This window comes from Cryptotermes secundus, unplaced genomic scaffold (assembly GCF_002891405.2).
Source record: "Cryptotermes secundus unplaced genomic scaffold, Csec_1.0 scaffold462, whole genome shotgun sequence".
Lineage (NCBI taxonomy): Eukaryota > Metazoa > Arthropoda > Insecta > Blattodea > Kalotermitidae > Cryptotermes > Cryptotermes secundus.
The window spans coordinates 178792-196757 of record NW_019724744.1 but is presented as its reverse complement, the minus strand read 5'-3'; the positions used below and the strand labels follow the sequence as shown (position 1 = coordinate 196757).

Below are 17966 nucleotides of genomic sequence, written 5' to 3'. Positions count from 1 at the left end.
GTGAAGAGAATAATGTTTTGCTTCTGACATCGTTCGTGTTATCTTCACATATTGGCTTGGATTCTGCAACCCTTCAGTTGAGCTTGTTTCTGTTGCTGTAATAATTTTTAATGTTCTTCCTGAGACGATTGCTTAGGCAACTTTAACCCTTGAATAACCTAAACTGTCTTTGGTGAAGATTTGATATTCTCTCTGATACCATCTAATTCAATTCAATTCAATTCAATTTTATTTCATCCATGGATCATTATACATGATATGGGACAAGTCAAAGATTAATATTAATACTAATACTATATAATAATACAGAAATAATATGACAATATAATAATAAATGATGATGATGATAATAATAATAATAACAATAATAATAATAATAATAATAATAATATAGTAATACAGACATAATATAATATGACAATATAATAATAGATGACTATAATAATTTAGCAGTCTTGAAAACAGTTTCTAAAGCTCAGTTGATTAATTGATTCATTCATTTATTTACATTCCATGGATCCATACATTGCTGGAAGACAGTGGATATAGAAATAGTCAATGGCAACAAGACAAATCACATCAGTTACATAGATACAAATTAATTATACTTAATCCATCACAATTACACGTGTTATCCAAGACAAATCACAATGAGTAAATCATTAAACAGTTATAAAATATATATGTAAAAGCATGCAACATACTAATATCAAACAAGACTACAATAATCAAACATAAAAATATACTGCTAGCTGTCCAGCATATAACAGACCAAGATCATTAATTAATATTGAAATAAAATTATTCTTCCAGTGAGTAAAATGAATTTAAAAGTATAAATCTTTTTAAGGCACATCTAAATTGTTTCATGTCATGAGCTAAGTTCATTGACCTAGAAGGAAGATTATCAAAACCTTGACTCCAAAATAGTATGTTTTTTTTGGAACACTGTTAAATTACATATTGGATAATGGAAATTGTTATTATGTCTTTCACCAGTTCTATGAATCTCGGAGTTAGATTTAAATTGTTCTCTGTTTTTAACCATAAACGACAGGAGAGAAAATATGTACTGTGATTGGAGGGGCAAAATTTTCTGTTTCAAAACAATTTTACATTTACATTTTGCATTTATTTATCACTTCATGGATCCAGTCATCTTCCTGTAGGGCTGGATATAAAACATGTCACATATTACAAATTCACGATGACTACACATCATTCGTCCTTGGTCCAATAAAATATAAAATAAAGACTAAGACAGAATAGCTCAAGTTGTCAGGACAGCAGACATAGGTCGTGAAGAAACCACTGTCAAATCACACCTTGCCATTCCACACACACTGGCAAGCCGTATCATCCAAACAGTTACGTCATAAAATATTAAAATTCATAACAAAAACAGACATACATACTACTACACTTACAACAAGCAAGTCTCAACAATGTGTAATTCATGCACACAGATCATTTATTAACTCTTTGAGCCACTTACATGCTCGACAAATTCATCAGTTGAGTAAAATGCGTTACTTTGCAAATAATTTCGTAAAACAAACCTAAATTGCTTTTTATTATTTTTTAAAACTGTGGTATTTGATGGCAGAATATGAAAGAGCTTGATGCCTGAATAATACACCCCTCTGATAGGATGATAGATGTGTTGAAGGTATACAAAGGTGGTCATTCCTTCTGGTACCAATGACATAGACAGAGTTACTGGTTTGAAACTTATCCAAATTATTAACACCAAATGTCATCAGTGAGAGCAAATATACACATGGCATTGCTAGTATGACAAGCTTTTTGAATAGATCTCTACATGTATGAGTTGGGCCCACTCCCATCTTTATTCTTATTGTTATTTTCTTTTGTGTAACAAAGCCCTTATGACTGTCTTATGTATTTCCCAAATATATTATTCCATATTTCACCAATGAATAATAATATGCATAATATACAGCTTTAAGACTCTCTACTTTTAGAATTAGTAATAATTCTAACTGCCCTTTTCTGTAGCCTAACAGTATGAATATTATGGGGAGAATTACCCCAGAAAATTATACCATAAGTCATAACAGAATGATATTATGAGAAATAAATCATTCTTTTTGTTTCCCGTGACATATAAGGTTTAACAGGCCAAACCTAATTTAAACATAAGCCATTCAACATTCCCTTTTCATGACAACATACTGTCTATAATTAATCCAAGAAATTTGATGTTAGTAGATCTGGCAATTTGATTGTTACCATAGTCGGTATGCATATACATTGTATAGCTATTATTAGTCAAAAATTGTATAAAGTGTGTTTTATCAAAATTTGNAATTTTAAACCTTTAAACCTATGGGTGGACAGCTATCAACGAAGTAGAAGTTGATAATGACAGGGAGAGTGTTGTAGATGTTAAATTTTGAACTGGGTGCAGTGTGACAGCGACGTGAGTGTTATACACCTAATGATGGCCGTCTGAGGCCGAAACATGTAGTGTAGGGAGCAAGATCAAAGACACAAAATATATTGTTTGCACTTGAGACGGAGTTTATATCATTTATCGTATGGAGTGCAACAGGATGCTTAAATATAATTTGATTTAAATAAATTAAACTCTAAACCAATCATTTATGTTTTCAAATATTTGAATAATTTTGTTTTCATAATTTAAAGGACCAGAATTTGCGATATTATACTGGTGTCGTCTGCAAAAAGAACAGTTTTGGATTTACTAATTATAATGTTCGGCAAGTCGTTTATATATAAAAGAAACAATAAAGGTCCCAGAATCAATCCCTGGGGAACACTGTTATTAACTTTGCCCCATCTGGAATGAATAGGTCAATTATTAATTACAACTCTCTGATATCCGTTTCTGAAGTAGGATTTTACCAGTGCATTGGCCTTACCAACTATTCAATGAAATTCCAGTTTAAATAGTAAAATGTCATAAATGACACAGTCAAATGCTTTCTTCAAATCACAGAATATGCCACAAACTAATATTATGTTGTTCAGTGCATTTAATATTTCATTAATTAATTTATACAAGGCAGTTTCTGTAGATGAATTACTCCTAAAATCATATTGTTAATTTGCTAATGTGATGTTACTCATTATATGTTGGTGTAGTCTTTCATATGTAACCTTTTCAACAACTTTAAAAAGCCAGGAGGCCCAGCAGTATAACACACGCAGTCACAGGAGCAAGACACAACACAAAGCACAATACACACACGATAGTGAAAGAGTGCTCCAACAGAAGAGGATAGGTGTGACTCGCATAGTGAGATACGACGTAGGGATGAAAAATCCTGAACAATTTTAATATTTTTAACATTTAACATTTATCAATATATATATGATAAATATATATTTTAGTTTTTTTAATATGAAGACGACAGGGCATGCAATGAACTAGTTTAGTGTAGATCGAATAAGCACCTGAAGATGGCACTTTTGTGCCGAAACATGTATTGCGAGTGAGAGGAGGAGATAGATGAGTGTATGCACTGGAAGACGGTTGAAATAAATCATGAACTTTAAAAAGGATGTTAGTAATGGAATAAGTCTTTAGTTAGTCACATTAGTTTTATCTCCATTTTTAAATAGTGGTTTTATTTCTGAATATTTCAACCAAGTGGGGAAGACACCATTTGTAAGATATAAGTTAATGGAGAGCTAATGGAAGGCACGCTGGTTTTTAGAATTTTGACCAAAATTTCATCATACCCATTAGAATTTTTTGGGTTTAAAGACTTAATTATGTTTTAAATTTCTTTAGTGGAGGTATGGTTGAATTTAATTTTAGGGGAGTTGTGAAAGCTTGAGACAGATAATCTAAATATTTGTCACTATCACACTCTCTAATGTGGCCAACATTTGCATTATTGGAATTAATTTTGTTAGCTATAGTTAGAAAATAATTATTTAAAGAATCTGTGTGATTACAGTGTCATCTAAACTATCCAAAGTAACGAACCTATTTGATAATTTAACCTGGTTTTGTTCTCAAGCTTCCACATCAGTTGGCTTCTCGGAATTAAAACTCTTCATATCAGACATTTACATTGCCCATTTGCTTATCAGTTTACAGTTTCTTCCTAGTTTGCATTGAAACCTCCCAACTGTGTTTTCATTTGGTTCCTGGGGAGTTGATCAAATATACATTCTGGTTCTTCACAGAAAGTGCCTTCTGTGTTGTCATTTTTGTTCTTCATTATAAGCATGTTCAGAAAGATAATACCACACTAGTGACCTCNAATACACGATAGTGAAAGAGAGAGTGCTCCAACAGAGGATGATAGACGTGACTCGCGTAATGAAACACGACGTAGGAAAGAAATATGCTGTACAGTTTTAGTATTTTAACACTTGACATTTGTCAGTATATATGATAAATATATATTTTAGTTATTTTAGTATGTAAAGACAAGGCATGCAATGAATTAGTTTGTCGTGGATTGGATCAGCACCTGAAGATGGCACATTGGTGCCGAAACATGTAGTGAGAGTGAAAGGAGGGGATAAATAAATGTATGCACTAGAAGACGGATAAAATAAATCATGGACCTCTTGTATGTATGACCTTCTATCAGTAACAATGTCTACTCATGTAAATGCCATGTATTCTCTAAGTATGATAAAGTCCAGTCCACATCTGATGGTGGTATTTCCCGTTATGGTGCTGCCTTTGTCCTGTCTGACCTCCTGTACTCCAGCTAAACCTATCTTTTTACTGTGCTAATCTCTTAATTGCAGTTTTTAGTCAACCTGACTCATACAGATCTCTGAAAATCCAGATTCCACCTGTTCTGTGCTTGTTCCAAAAGAATTAATCTGAATCCAAGCATCACTATATCATTTTGTAACATGTTACTATTCTAATCTTCAAGCTGGAGAATCACCCTTTGATGGCTGTCTGGTACTGTTTATTCATTATATGTGTAACTAACTCCTTAACTTGAAGCTCTGTCTCCTCCATCTGCAACCTGAGGTTGAGCCATGTCATGGCAACAAGGGATAAGAAGATAGTCATGAATTGTGATATATAAGGATCTGGAAGGAGACAGCAGCCAGTATTCGTTTGTAGAGGCAGAAAGGTAAAGCTGTCATCCTATGTGATTGTGAGGCTATAGCATATGTAAGATTTTGTCACCTGGACCAGTTTTTTATGGAACCAAGTGACTACTATGACACCCCCATAAACAGTGTTCTGCATTCTGTTTGACATTCCTTTTTCTTCCAGCGGAAGCGGAAACTTGAAGTACAAAATGGGTTTCCATGCAAGAAACTCTTCCCAGATGATAAGACTGCCATGTTGAGGTGAGATACCTCTGTGTATGAGATTTTAAATTCTCGCAGCAGTGAGTGTTAAGATCACAGTCTTCTGGTATGGGGCTCCATTTCTCTTGCTCTACAGATACCAGTGTTCATGGAGGTGCCTTTGAAATGTTATGCCTGCCTGTCGTGTTACACAGTGTCACATCCCAGTAGACTGTGATGTTACCACTGCCTTTGTTGCGTGATAGCTTAAATGCATTTGCACATGCATGTTTATTAGAAGCTTGAGAATATTATTCATAGTTGAATTTATATGAGCTGTAGGAGGTTCCTGTCCCTGGATCCCATGCTGCTTTGGACAGCAGCAACATTTTTTTTTATTTCCCTGTGCTTAAGTAATTAAGCACTACTTCATGAAGGCATGTGAGGGAGTGGACGTATTGATCCACATTTTCTTGATCTTGGCAAATTAATTATACTTAATTCATCACAATTACACATGTTATCTGAGACAAATTACAATGAGTAAATCATTGAACAATTATAAAATATGTATGTAAAAGCATGCGTCATACTAGTCACTGGCTTCCCACTGTGGTGGCCCTCTTTCAGTACCAGGTCAGGTTATGTGGGATTTGTGGTGAACAAAGTGGAATTTGGCCAAGTTTACTCAAAGTGCTTTGATTTCCCCTGTTAATTTTCAATCCACCAACTGCTACACATTCATTAAGCATCCTGTTGTCTGACTTGATGCAGATAGTGTCATTAAATAACAAATTTAAGTATATGGTGCTACATCCCAGAAGACTGTGTTTGTAATACAATTACTGTGTTTCTGGACATATCAGTTGTCCTGTTTTTTTTTTTTGTTTGTTTAAAATGCCATGTTTTGTAGAGTGGATTCTGTCGCCATCCTCAGGTAGAAGCCTATGTAATTGGGCCCAATCGGTAGAGCCAGTTCCTTTATATGGACACCAGTAACAACACAAGATAGGGTATATAAATAACAAGCAGGATAGTGGACAATGCCCAGAAACACAGAAACCGTGTTAATGCGGCGTCGGCACGAACTTCTAGATCTTATGTTGTGGTAATTATCTGGTGCCCTATGAATACTCTGTACTCTGTTCGTTGGTTGCTTGGTTAGTTTCATTATGAGCTGTCTGTACTTATGCCTCTGTGATTGCAAGTGATGTGCTTTGTGTGCAGTTTGAAGAAGAAAACTGTTGAAGGATGCATCCCACTGGAGAAAGTGAAAGTGCAGAGGAGTGTCATTCCTTCAAAAGACAACCCACCGCCCGAGATGAACGACTGGCTGTACCAGTTCAAGGTAAGACATGAACGAGGCTGTTATTTATGACTGCCAAGTCATGGGACGCTTAAACACAAAACACACTCACTCCTAGCATGACTGTTTCTGGCTTCTGCCTGCACACCCATATTTTGCAGCACAGTAACATTAAAATTGGCACTGGCCCTCACCAGCACAGTTATTCTTGGTTTTGAGGCATCCTGAACTCATGACCATGTTTTACTCTCTAATGACTCTGGGTATCACATAACTGTCAGTAACAGTTTGATGCATTTCATGGCAGAAAAAGAAATGAGTAGAGAATGCTCATTGTTCTTCCAGAGGTTTGCAAAAGGTAGTGGCATTCACAATCTAGTAAGAGAGGAAAAGATTATGTGCTTGAAGTTCGTTCTGAAAGAGAAATATTTTGACCTCAGTCCACCATATCAGTCCAGTCCAATAACTGGTAAACAAGCAACCTTGGCTAAGGGTCATAAAGAATTAATTGCAAAGTATTACATGATTTGCCAGGAGTGATGATGGATGCATGTGAAGTGAAAAGAAGAGGTCCCTCTATGAAGAGTTTGGCCTTCTGGGATGTGAGATGCTATAGTGTGGTCGATGGGATGCCAATGTTTTGGAAGATTCTGCTGCCTCTATTTTCAGAGCAGAAAATGGAAACAACAAATTCATTCAAAACATTCTTGTACCTTGGTGGCAGACGTAACGGGTTCATTTGGAACATTTGTACCCATCTGTCAAGCTACATGGCATCACATCTCAGAAAACAGTAATCATCAGCTGAAGACGTGTCTCACAAGTGTGGAGGAGTAGATATTTCATTAAGCTTACCACACAGTACTGAAGTAGAGGGACAGCTGGCACCTCATCATGTAGATAAGTAATCTTTGATATCATTTGGCATCATGCACTGATAAAGGTTCATTATCCCTCTGCTAAAAGAATCATAGGTCTTGTATTCTTTCATGACAGAGTTAATTCATGTAGAATATGGATCAGTATTTGGACCAGGGGTGGAGGTGGCTTTTCAGACTTAGTTAGATGCTCAAGCATAGTATAGACTAGCTCTGTCTTAGTAGGAGATACTTATTATAAAAGTTGGTGCTACAAATATATTATGCATCCGTTTCTTGTTATCGTTAGCTGTATGGGATTCATTTGTATTTGTTTCATGGGGAATGGCTTTAAACACCGGAAATAGGTTTTAAAATGAGCTCTTGAATATGGTAATGGGCATGTACCATATCTGCCCCCCCCCCATTTCTGGCCCTGACTTGAGCCCCCCCACCAGGCAGTGTACAAAAACTGCACAGTGTTCATTGCATATTTACAGAAACAGTCTGTACTCTTCAGAGACAAAGTTTTAAAGTTACTTGTATCACCCCACTAAAACGCAAGTACTTTGTTCTCTTGTAGCTGTGGTCATCCCAGTTGTCTGTTCTATACCTGTCATCCAATTTTCCTTGTACAGCTTCCTCTGATATTCTGAAGATGTAGGCAGCTGGTTTCTTTGAAACATTGGTACCCATCTGACAAACAACATGGTGTCACACCCCAGCATGCAATAATCTTGGAAGTTGCTATGATAGTCTCAGTGCAGAAAATTAAAAACAGTTTGAAATTTGCACTGTGATCCTCATTTTGTACGTGACTCTTCATCTCATTGTTGTGATGTTTGTGTTGTTACAGAGATGGTCAAATGCAGAGCGACTGCTGGCTATCGATCAACTGATTGAAACATGTGAACCGACGCAAGTGAGGCACATGATGCAGGTGATAGAACCGCAGTTTCAGAGAGACTTCATATCACTTCTTCCAAAAGAGGTGAGGACTTTGCGTTGCTTGTGAATGGACTGAAAATGAAGATTCATTTAACACATTCACTGTCATATACTGGGAGACTTCACCTGTTAGAGCAGCCATTTTTCCATGGAAGTGGAATTTTAACATACTGTATTTGTAATGGAAATGAAAGAGAATAGCGAAAATCAGCCAAGGATTGCCATATATTCCAGTTCTTTCAAGGTCTGGCAAGCTACAGCTGAAGTTTGATTAATAATCTTATACATGGAAATTTGGGTGAAGAAGTAGGCTATGCTTCAGCATTAATTTTATGTCCGAAGTGGCATCTTGAAATGTCCCTAACGTTCTGTGATGATGCCACGATACTAAATGTTGATAGTACAGATTACAGTCATGATCCAGGTTTCAGGGTGTTATGTTTTGTTAATGAACAGTTGTTTGTTCTACCAATCATTTTCAATCTATGGTATTTATTCGTTTACAGTTGGCACTCTATGTGTTGTCATTTCTGGAGCCACGCGATCTTCTGCGTGCAGCGCAGACATGTCGCAGCTGGCGGTTCCTAGCAGAGGATAATCTCTTGTGGCGGGAAAAGTGTCGTGAGGCAGGGATTGATGAGGTGCGGGAGGCTATCCACAGGAGACGACAGCGGGTTCCTTCCGTCAGTTCTCCTTGGAAGGTCAGTGCTTCATTCAATGTTCATCGAAATATAAAGAATGTTGCCCAGTTGTGCGGATACTAATGACAATGTGAGTTACAGGCTGCATTCATGAGGCAGCATACCATCGAGATGAACTGGAGGATAAAGCCTATCCGGCCACCAAAAGTTCTCAAGGGTCATGATGACCATGTTATAACGTGCCTGCAGTTCTCAGGGAATCGAATCGTCAGCGGCTCGGATGATAACACACTCAAAGTTTGGTCAGCCACTACTGGAAAGGTATGTTCTATACCGTAATAATTGTTGGTACACAGGGATCTGGGTTACCAAGTTTGGTACAGTGCTTATTGAATGTAGGTCGCAGTCTTGTCATGACAAGCATGTTAAATTATATTCCTATACAGCATCATAAGAATGACACATATGTTGTTGGATCCCCATAGAGCAAGCATGTAGAACCAGAGTTGTAGGTTTCTTATATAAGACTTCTTTGTAGGCTGGTTGTGACCAAATTTCTTCCAAATCCAATTTTTGGATGAGAAATGGCAATTTTTCATGATAGGTCAAAAGTTGATTCATTTTCGTATGGATTCTGATCCTAGCCAGAAGGAGTAAAGTAAAAAAGTGAAGCTATCCCTGTACCAGGCTGTGAAGGCCCATAGGGTTGTGAGACGTTGAGGGTCCCACACTATCTAGACAATCGGCTGAAAGATGGTGGAGGTTGTCAGCCTTACGTGCCGGCCGCACTTCACTCCCCGGGAAAATTATTTAGTTAATTCCTGGTACTCATTTCTGTTAGAGGCTGAGTAAACCCCAGGGCCTAGTGCAGCTGGAAGGATTAGGTCAACTGAAAAAAATCCAATGACCTCATTGGGACTTGAACCCGCAACCTTCCGGCTTCTAGCATAGCCCCTCAACAACTACGCTACCGCGTGCCCCCAGCCGGAAGGAGTATGAGAATGATATCAGGATGGAATTGTCATCGATTTTGTCAGTCATTCTACACAGAGGATCATAAAGGTGCATCCACATTGCACGTTCTCATGCTCATCAGGCTTGTGCTCATCGGGAGACTTGTCTGGCTTTTACTTGTGCTCGTAAATCTTCATCCACACTACTTCAGTTGCTCACCAGGCTTTGGCACATGAGGATCCATATATTTACTCATAATGTGTATAGGCTGTAGTTGTATTTTAATTTATTGGCTATAGTTTTTAAATTAAAAATTTAAAATTCACTTGTCTCGTGACTTGTCATATCGTCCACATTGCTCGTGAGCATAGCGAGTCACACGAGCACGAGTAATGTGGACACACCTTAAGAGACATAACTACTGGTACTTTCTACACTTGTGTGATAATTTTGTTCTTGAAAAATGGTTGAAATGTTTCAGACCAAGCAAGTTGGCTTGAATTCAGGAGGGGTCCAGACTGAATCTCAGGCCAGGACACCAGATATCCTGACTGAGGTTTTCATTGTTTTCTTTGGTCTCTCCAGGCAAATTCTGAGATAGTACCACAAATTAGGTCACAGTCACTTCTTTCCACATCCTTTCAAGTTCATTATTCACTGTCACGCAATCATTTGACGTATGGTTTGGGATACCAACTGTCATTAAATAGTCCTTAAATAATTTTCAGTGAATGCATACTGTTGTGTATCATATGATGATGGCCTTTTGAATGCCAAAACATATAGCAAAATGTATCTCCTAGAGCTGCTTACATGTATTATTGATTGTTGTGTTATGACTTTTTCAGTAAGAAATAATCCTTAAATAAATAAGATAAAATGAGAGCTGAGAGATGCATTTATGAAAGGTTGGTGAAAATAGAGGAGGATTTGTCAGAAGACGATTAGATTTCCCTCTGAAATTACACCAATCTCTGTGCTAGTTGTGTGATACACAGTGAGTGAATATGCAGCATGTTGTCTGTATTTATGTTTTCAGTGTCTTCGTACTCTGGTGGGCCACACAGGCGGAGTCTGGTCTTCACAGATGTCTGGTAGTATAATAATCAGTGGCAGCACAGATCGCACCCTGAAGGTGTGGAATGCAGAATCAGGACACTGTTTGCATACCCTGTATGGACACACCTCCACTGTGCGCTGTATGCACCTGCATGGGAAAAAGTAAGCTGACACACCACTAAGTTTATTTTGCAGTTCATATGAATGACTGTATGAATGTATGAGGGGTAGGCCTTCTTGGCCCTTGCTAGTGGGGTGGGACTAAATCCCTTGTACTGCGGCCACTTCTGACCTATTGTTCCAGCCCCAGATGATAGGTGAGGGTGATTATGGAGCAATTGGTAAAATGAAGATTAGCAAGGGATAACCGAAGTACTCGGAGAAAACCTGCCCCAGCACCACTTTGTCCACCACAAACCCCAGTGTATGCCATATAGGACAGATCCTTCATTGGGTTATGTAAAAGTGTAACCTTGTCAGTACTCTGTAAATTTTCTGTTTCCTTCCATGGACTGAACAGAGAATACATAGCTATACCAAGAAAATTATTGCAGGCGGCCACGCCATAGCTCAGGTGGTTAGTTGCTGGCTTCCCACTGCGGCAGCCGGAGTCAGGTCATGTGGGATCTGTGGTTGACAAAGTGGCACTGGGGCAAGTTTTCTCCAAGTACTTCGGTTTTCTCAGACAATTCGCATTCCACCAATTATCCCACAGTCATCATCATCATCATCGTCATCTATAATATAGGGCTGGTACAAGAGGCCAAACAGTGGCCACAGTACCAAGTAGACTCAGTCTCACCCCTTGAGAAAAATAAAAAAAGAGTATATACTTTTATAGTTTATTAATCCTTTTTGGATCTTCATTCCTAATTTTTTTAATGTTATGAGTAAACTTTCATTTCTTCTAACCTTAATGCATAAATAAATAAATATTTAATTTAATTACGTGTATACTTCAGATTTTTCTGATTTATGTGCTCAAAATTTATGATGAAAAGCATTTCTTTCTGATTAAAAGATTCAGTCACTAAATTCTTTAGTACAGGAAGTATTTCATGAATGTCATATGCTTACATGACATTTACTGTATACTCAAAAACATTTCCCTGTAGATGAATTTCAGAATTCTTTTTCAGGGCCAATGGTTGGTACTTTTGCTGGTCATAAAAAAGGTAAAGGTAAAGGTAAATCTAACCCTGTAACAGGCCGTGAAGGCCCATAGGGTTGTGAGACATCGAGGATCCCACATTTTCTCTAGGCAGTCAGCAAACAGATGACGGTAAGGTTGTCAGCCTTATGCATCGGCTGCCTTTTACACCCCCCCCTCCCGGAAGATTCCTGGTACTCATTTCTGTTGGAGGCTGAGTCGATCCCAGGGCCATTGTGTGGCTGGAAGGATTAGGTAAATTGAAAGAAAAAAAATCCACCTCATTGGATCTTTAACCCACAACCTTCTGGCTTGCAGCATAGTGCCTAAACCAGCTATGCTACCGTGTGCTCCCTTTGCTTGTCATATATATAATTTATTAAGAATGAGACACTTGATACAGAGAAGACTTTGCTGTACTGAAGGTGAAGGTAACAGGTTTCCTGGAAACATTGGTAATGATCTGCCAAATCACATGGACATGGCCATCACCAGGGCGTCTCCCCCCCCCCAAAGTGCGACAACCAGAAAATTTGCCGACAACTTAATGTTTAAACCAGTTAAGTCAATTTTTACTGAATGCCAAAAATATTCTGGATAACCTAGTAATTTATTTTTTAATATTTTTAGCCTTGAGATGGGCTGGTCCATCAGTCATGGAGTCGGAGTCTTACCAGATATTTAAAACATTCATACTTTCAGAAATTAACTCTGAATTGGAATAGGCCAGGAGACCTAATCCATGGAAGTGCAGGAGAAGAGGAATTCTGGGTATTAATGTCTGGCACATTTAGTTCTTCCCCCCCCCATGCTGTAGACTCTTTTTTTCCAAGACACCATGTAGGATGCAGATGCCCGGCTTGCCTACTGCCCCCACTGTGTGGTTGGTAGGAAATGCACGTGGTAGTGACAACTCAGAAGACTGACTTTGTAGCCTCTGTTGTGAGATCCTCAAATCTAACAGCCTGTATGCTGTTGCTGTATTGTGTTGCCATCTGTCCAGGGTTGTCAGTGGGTCACGAGATGCCACGCTGCGGGTGTGGAACATTGAGAGTGGGGAGTGCTTACACGTGCTGGTAGGACATCTTGCAGCTGTTCGATGTGTTCAGTATGATGGACGCCTTGTAGTAAGCGGTGCATATGACTACATGGTGAAGGTCTGGAACCCAGAGCGGGAAGAATGCCTGCACACACTTCAGGGGCACACCAACCGGGTTTACTCCCTCCAGGTAATTTCCAGGTGACACATGTGTTGTATGGCTAAAAGATATTTGAAGGTACATCATCAGATAGTGATGCAGATTATTACATAATCATTAAAAAACTTACTAGATCCTATTTTCAAGGTACAATGGAAAACAGAATCACCATGCCAGAGGTCTCATTGAATACGCGGAGTCTTTTCTTTCATCAGCTTGCCTACTGAAGGAGTGACGTACCCTCACATGTCTTATGCGCGTGATAAGCTCAGCAGACATTTCAAATTTGAGGTTCTCATTAAAATACATGGATTTCAGTGTCTTTCTTTTCCATAAAGGATGCTCTAAAACTCTTAACTCTGTAAAGCCCAAAATTCATGCGAGTAATTAAAAGTTCAGTTGCTACCTCACAGAAAAATAATTTCTTTCCATTAGAAAGATCATCTGCTTAGTACCATTGATTATTTAGCTCACAAAACTTTAGGTTTTCAGTATACAGGAAGATACTGTGTCATGCCGGCTGAAGGTCAGAATAGTGGAGCCAGCATTGGCGGCCATTGCTAGGTAACGGCTTGGGAAATATGCTTACATGACAGCAGATACACACACACAACAATATAACAACTTGTGGAAACGTGTTTTCAGTGTGTTCATGCTGAGGCTATGTAACTTGGACCAGTGGGAGAGGTTAAAACCGAGAGCGAGTTGTAGGAGACGACAAAAAGGAAACCCAGTGCCCAGGAGTATAACTGGGCTACCCTGCGAGGGTAATACCTGATGTTAGGTCACAGCTGTTTCCTTCTACATCCTTTCAAATTCATTCAACTCTGTGTAGGGTGAAACATCCATTTAAGGTTTCTTTGGACACCAATGGGTCTGAACATGAAACTGAGGAAAATCGTAGATGTATGTAAATTAACATTGTGATTATTCACTTGGAATCATTGCAGTTGAGTGTTAAATGGGGCCAAACCTTGATTTGAGAAACATTACATGGGGATTTCACTGTAGTCTGAGTTACTAACAACACTTTGAAATAAAATATAAATGAAACATGTTTTGTCATGTCATGGAACACTGTAACTTAATCTCAAACCCACTTTTGCTTAGCAGAACTCCTTCGTGTGTAACAGTGAAAGGGGTGGCAAAGTCATTCTCATATTTTCTATTTCACATCTTATAGTTCGATGGGGTTCATGTGGTGAGCGGGTCCCTGGACACCAGCATTCGCGTGTGGGAGGTGGAGACAGGAGCATGCAGGCACACACTGATGGGGCACCAGTCCCTCACGTCAGGCATGGAGCTGCGGAACAACATCCTCGTCTCTGGAAATGCAGACTCGACAGTGAAAGTGTGGGACATTGTGACAGGGCAGTGCCTGCAAACTCTCTCAGGCAAGTAATGGCATTTAAATGTGAGATGTGAGGTTCTGTGAGGAATGCGGTCCTCTGGGATATGATCCTTTGTAGATACTGAAAGATAGAAGCCCCAAGCTCCACTAAAACATGGGTAAATATCTACCAGACCACATGGTGTCACATCCAAGAGGATAAATTTCAGTAGCATTTAAAGTTGCAGTCTTTATTCATGGCAAACCCATTCTGAAATACTTACAGTGCAATTTCTGCCCTTCATTGAGGTTACTTTCTCTAGGTCCATGCACTTTCAGAACATCTTACCATATGAAGGTTATGTATGTATTGTCACCGTGGTCCCAGTGTTTATCTTGAGGAATCAACTGGGACTCAAACCCCTATGTGTAACAGAAGAACTGAGAGTCTTCTTGAAGTTGCGTTTCCAAGAAGATTTTTTTTTATTTGCATTCTTGCTGTTATGCGTCATTTTGGAGGAATAGAATGGGGCAGGGAGACATTTGTGTAATATAGTATGGCCGTGCCATAGCTCAAGTGGTTAGTCGCTGGCTTTCCATCACGGCGGCCCGGGTTCGATCCCGGGTCTGGTCAAGTGGGATTTTTGGTGGACAAAGTGGCACTGGGGCAGGTTTTCCCTGAGTACTTCGGTTTCCCCTGCCAATCTTCATTCCACCAATTGCTCCACAATCACCCTCACCTATCATCTGGGGCTGGTACAGTAGGCCAGAAGTTGCCGCAGTGCAAGGGACTTAGTCCCACCCCACTAGCAATAAAAAAATGTGGATAAAACCTTAATGCTTTTCCTGAACAGGCCCTAACAAACACCAGTCAGCAGTCACTTGCCTGCAGTTCAACACCCGATTTGTCATCACATCATCTGATGATGGCACCGTCAAGCTCTGGGATGTGCGAACAGGTAAACCTTATTTACACTTTAAGAAATTTGCTTAAACAAGTAACACGTAATATGATGAGTGACATGAAACTTGTGTGTGGTAGGTGAGTTCATCCGCAATCTGGTCGCTCTGGACAGTGGTGGCAGCGGTGGCGTGGTGTGGCGAATTCGTGCCAATGAAACCAAACTGGTGTGTGCCGTCGGAAGCAGGAATGGGACGGAGGAGACGAAGCTCCTTGTTTTGGACTTTGATGTGGAGACCAAGTGAGCGGAAAGTGTACTTCGGAAGGGTCGACGTAGCATTTAAATATAAAGATAGGGACAAAATTGTGTGCATAGCAGTATGCAGGTTGCGTGCAGAATGGCATCGTAATATTGTTCATTTGTTTTCAGTAACTTTTGTGATGTCTGGTGCCCCAGTCGGAATTCTGTAACCTTTCTTTTTCTAACGTGGTATTTATTTTTTATATGTATGAAGAATGTGGTTTTCTTTTCCCTTTTTTTTTTTTAGCCTCATGCATCACTTGGCAATTGTTATTTAAACTTTGCCAGTAATTACAAAAATATGATTATTCTTGGTTGAATACACAGGATTTAGGTTTCATGTGTTTTTATCAATAATGTGACAATAGAATGAAATGAATTGTATTGCCATTTATATATTTATTTAGTCATGAATGGAATGTGTAAATATGGCAACACTCCTTTCTTCTTTACCTCTCCTGTGTTGAACCTCCTCCTGTGGCAGAGCAGGGACAGATTATTTTAAAGTGTCTAACAAATACTCATTTGGTTTCATTATTCAACCCTCAAACTTGCATCTTTTGTATCATATTGAATACAGAGAATCATTGCTCAAAGATCTTCTTTTGTAAAATGTTATGTATTATACATGTAATAAATTGTTTCTTAGTGTAGCATGCCCCTGTTTTATTTGCAGAAATGTAAGATCCCGTGTCTCCATCTGGCAATGGAATTAGTAATTACTTGGCAAACTGGAGGTACATGTGTGTTACATATTGTCCGGCTTGTTTCATTCATAACAATAGAATGAATTTGGAATTTAGCACAGCTCATTGCAGACCAGGATGGTCTTCTGGGATGTGACTCAATGTAGTTTGGTAGATATGTTTCAAAAGAATAAGCTACATGGGGAAAAATGGTATGGATATAGGGAAGGTAAGGGTGTGACAGGGCAATGTGCAAGCCAATAAGGATGGAACTATTGTACTCAAAAGGGCTATTTTATGGATGGCAGATGCTAAAGGCCAAGACACTCAAATATACAGGGTGTCCCAGGAGGAATGTGCCAGACTTCGAGAGGGTGTTCCTTATGTTTAAGTATACCGATATAACCCAAAACACCTATGTCCAAAGTTGAAGGGTTAAGGAGATAATGGTCCCAGACAAGTGTGGTCTTCTGGCGGGTCCACGCACTGTACCTGTCAACTGACAAGTCTTATCAATGTTTGTCCTTGAGTGTGGTGATGAGTCACACTAACCGCATACCAGAATGCGAAGTCAGCAGTGTTATTCATGTGTCATGTATAGTGCTTGGAACCCTAACGACAACTATGACATGGCATGCGACTATTTTTGTAGTTCAATTTAATGGCTTCATGTCACTCACAAGTTAGTTTCATGTTATGTACATTATTAACATTATAGAAACCACATATTCCTTCCAGTTTTAATATGTACTCGTATTTGGTAATCAACAAGTGTGTAACACCTGTCAAAGTTTCACACTTCTCTGGCCATTATCTCCATAACCGTTCAACTTTGGACATAGGTGTTTTGGGTTATATCGGCATACTTTAACATAAGGAACACCCTCCCGAAGTCTGACACATTCCTCCTGGGACATTCTCTATAAGAGGAAGGAAAGTGCATAGAAGAAAAAAAATTATATATTGATTGAACTACACGGTGTCAAGTGGAGCATAGTTGTGTGGCATGTGACCTGATGTAGCCTGGCAGTTCACAAATGTTTCAGAGGAACATACTAGTTTGATTTTCAGGGGCAAAGATATGCTAAGCAAGCAACAGGTAGATGAAGTCAGTATATTGCTCCAAAATGGCAGTGATCTTGATCCTATACACGGTCAGTAGGACTCCTTGGACAGGGGATCAGCCCATCCCAATGTCTCTGTCTACACACAGAATAAACGCACACATTACAGACACTCATGCCTTGAGTGGGATTCGAACCCACGATCCCAGCGTTCGAGCGAACGGAGACAGTTTCTACCGTATCTGCCATACACTCCTTTAGACCCCCTACACCGCGCGGCGACTGTGAACTGACCGTGGCAGCATTAT

At 39.1% G+C, this 17966-nt stretch overlaps 1 protein-coding gene across 4 annotated transcripts in view; it reads left to right on the top strand.

The window, feature by feature from the left end:
* The window catches only part of LOC111862818 (F-box/WD repeat-containing protein 7), an 18315-nt gene extending 1751 nt beyond the window's left edge, over nucleotides 1–16564 (top strand). For all 4 annotated transcript variants that reach the window (XM_023848539.2, XM_033750820.1, XM_033750822.1 and 1 more), the window contains exons 3-12: nucleotides 5246–5322; nucleotides 6490–6610; nucleotides 8282–8416; nucleotides 8880–9074; nucleotides 9156–9335; nucleotides 11008–11189; nucleotides 13181–13406; nucleotides 14560–14770; nucleotides 15561–15665; nucleotides 15749–16564. In XM_023848539.2, the coding sequence (XP_023704307.2) occupies nucleotides 5246–5322; nucleotides 6490–6610; nucleotides 8282–8416; nucleotides 8880–9074; nucleotides 9156–9335; nucleotides 11008–11189; nucleotides 13181–13406; nucleotides 14560–14770; nucleotides 15561–15665; nucleotides 15749–15912 (1596 nt within the window). In that variant the 3' untranslated portion in view covers nucleotides 15913–16564. The remainder of the gene's footprint in view (nucleotides 1–5245; nucleotides 5323–6489; nucleotides 6611–8281; nucleotides 8417–8879; nucleotides 9075–9155; nucleotides 9336–11007; nucleotides 11190–13180; nucleotides 13407–14559; nucleotides 14771–15560; nucleotides 15666–15748) is intronic.
* Nucleotides 16565–17966: the final 1402 nt, after the last annotated feature.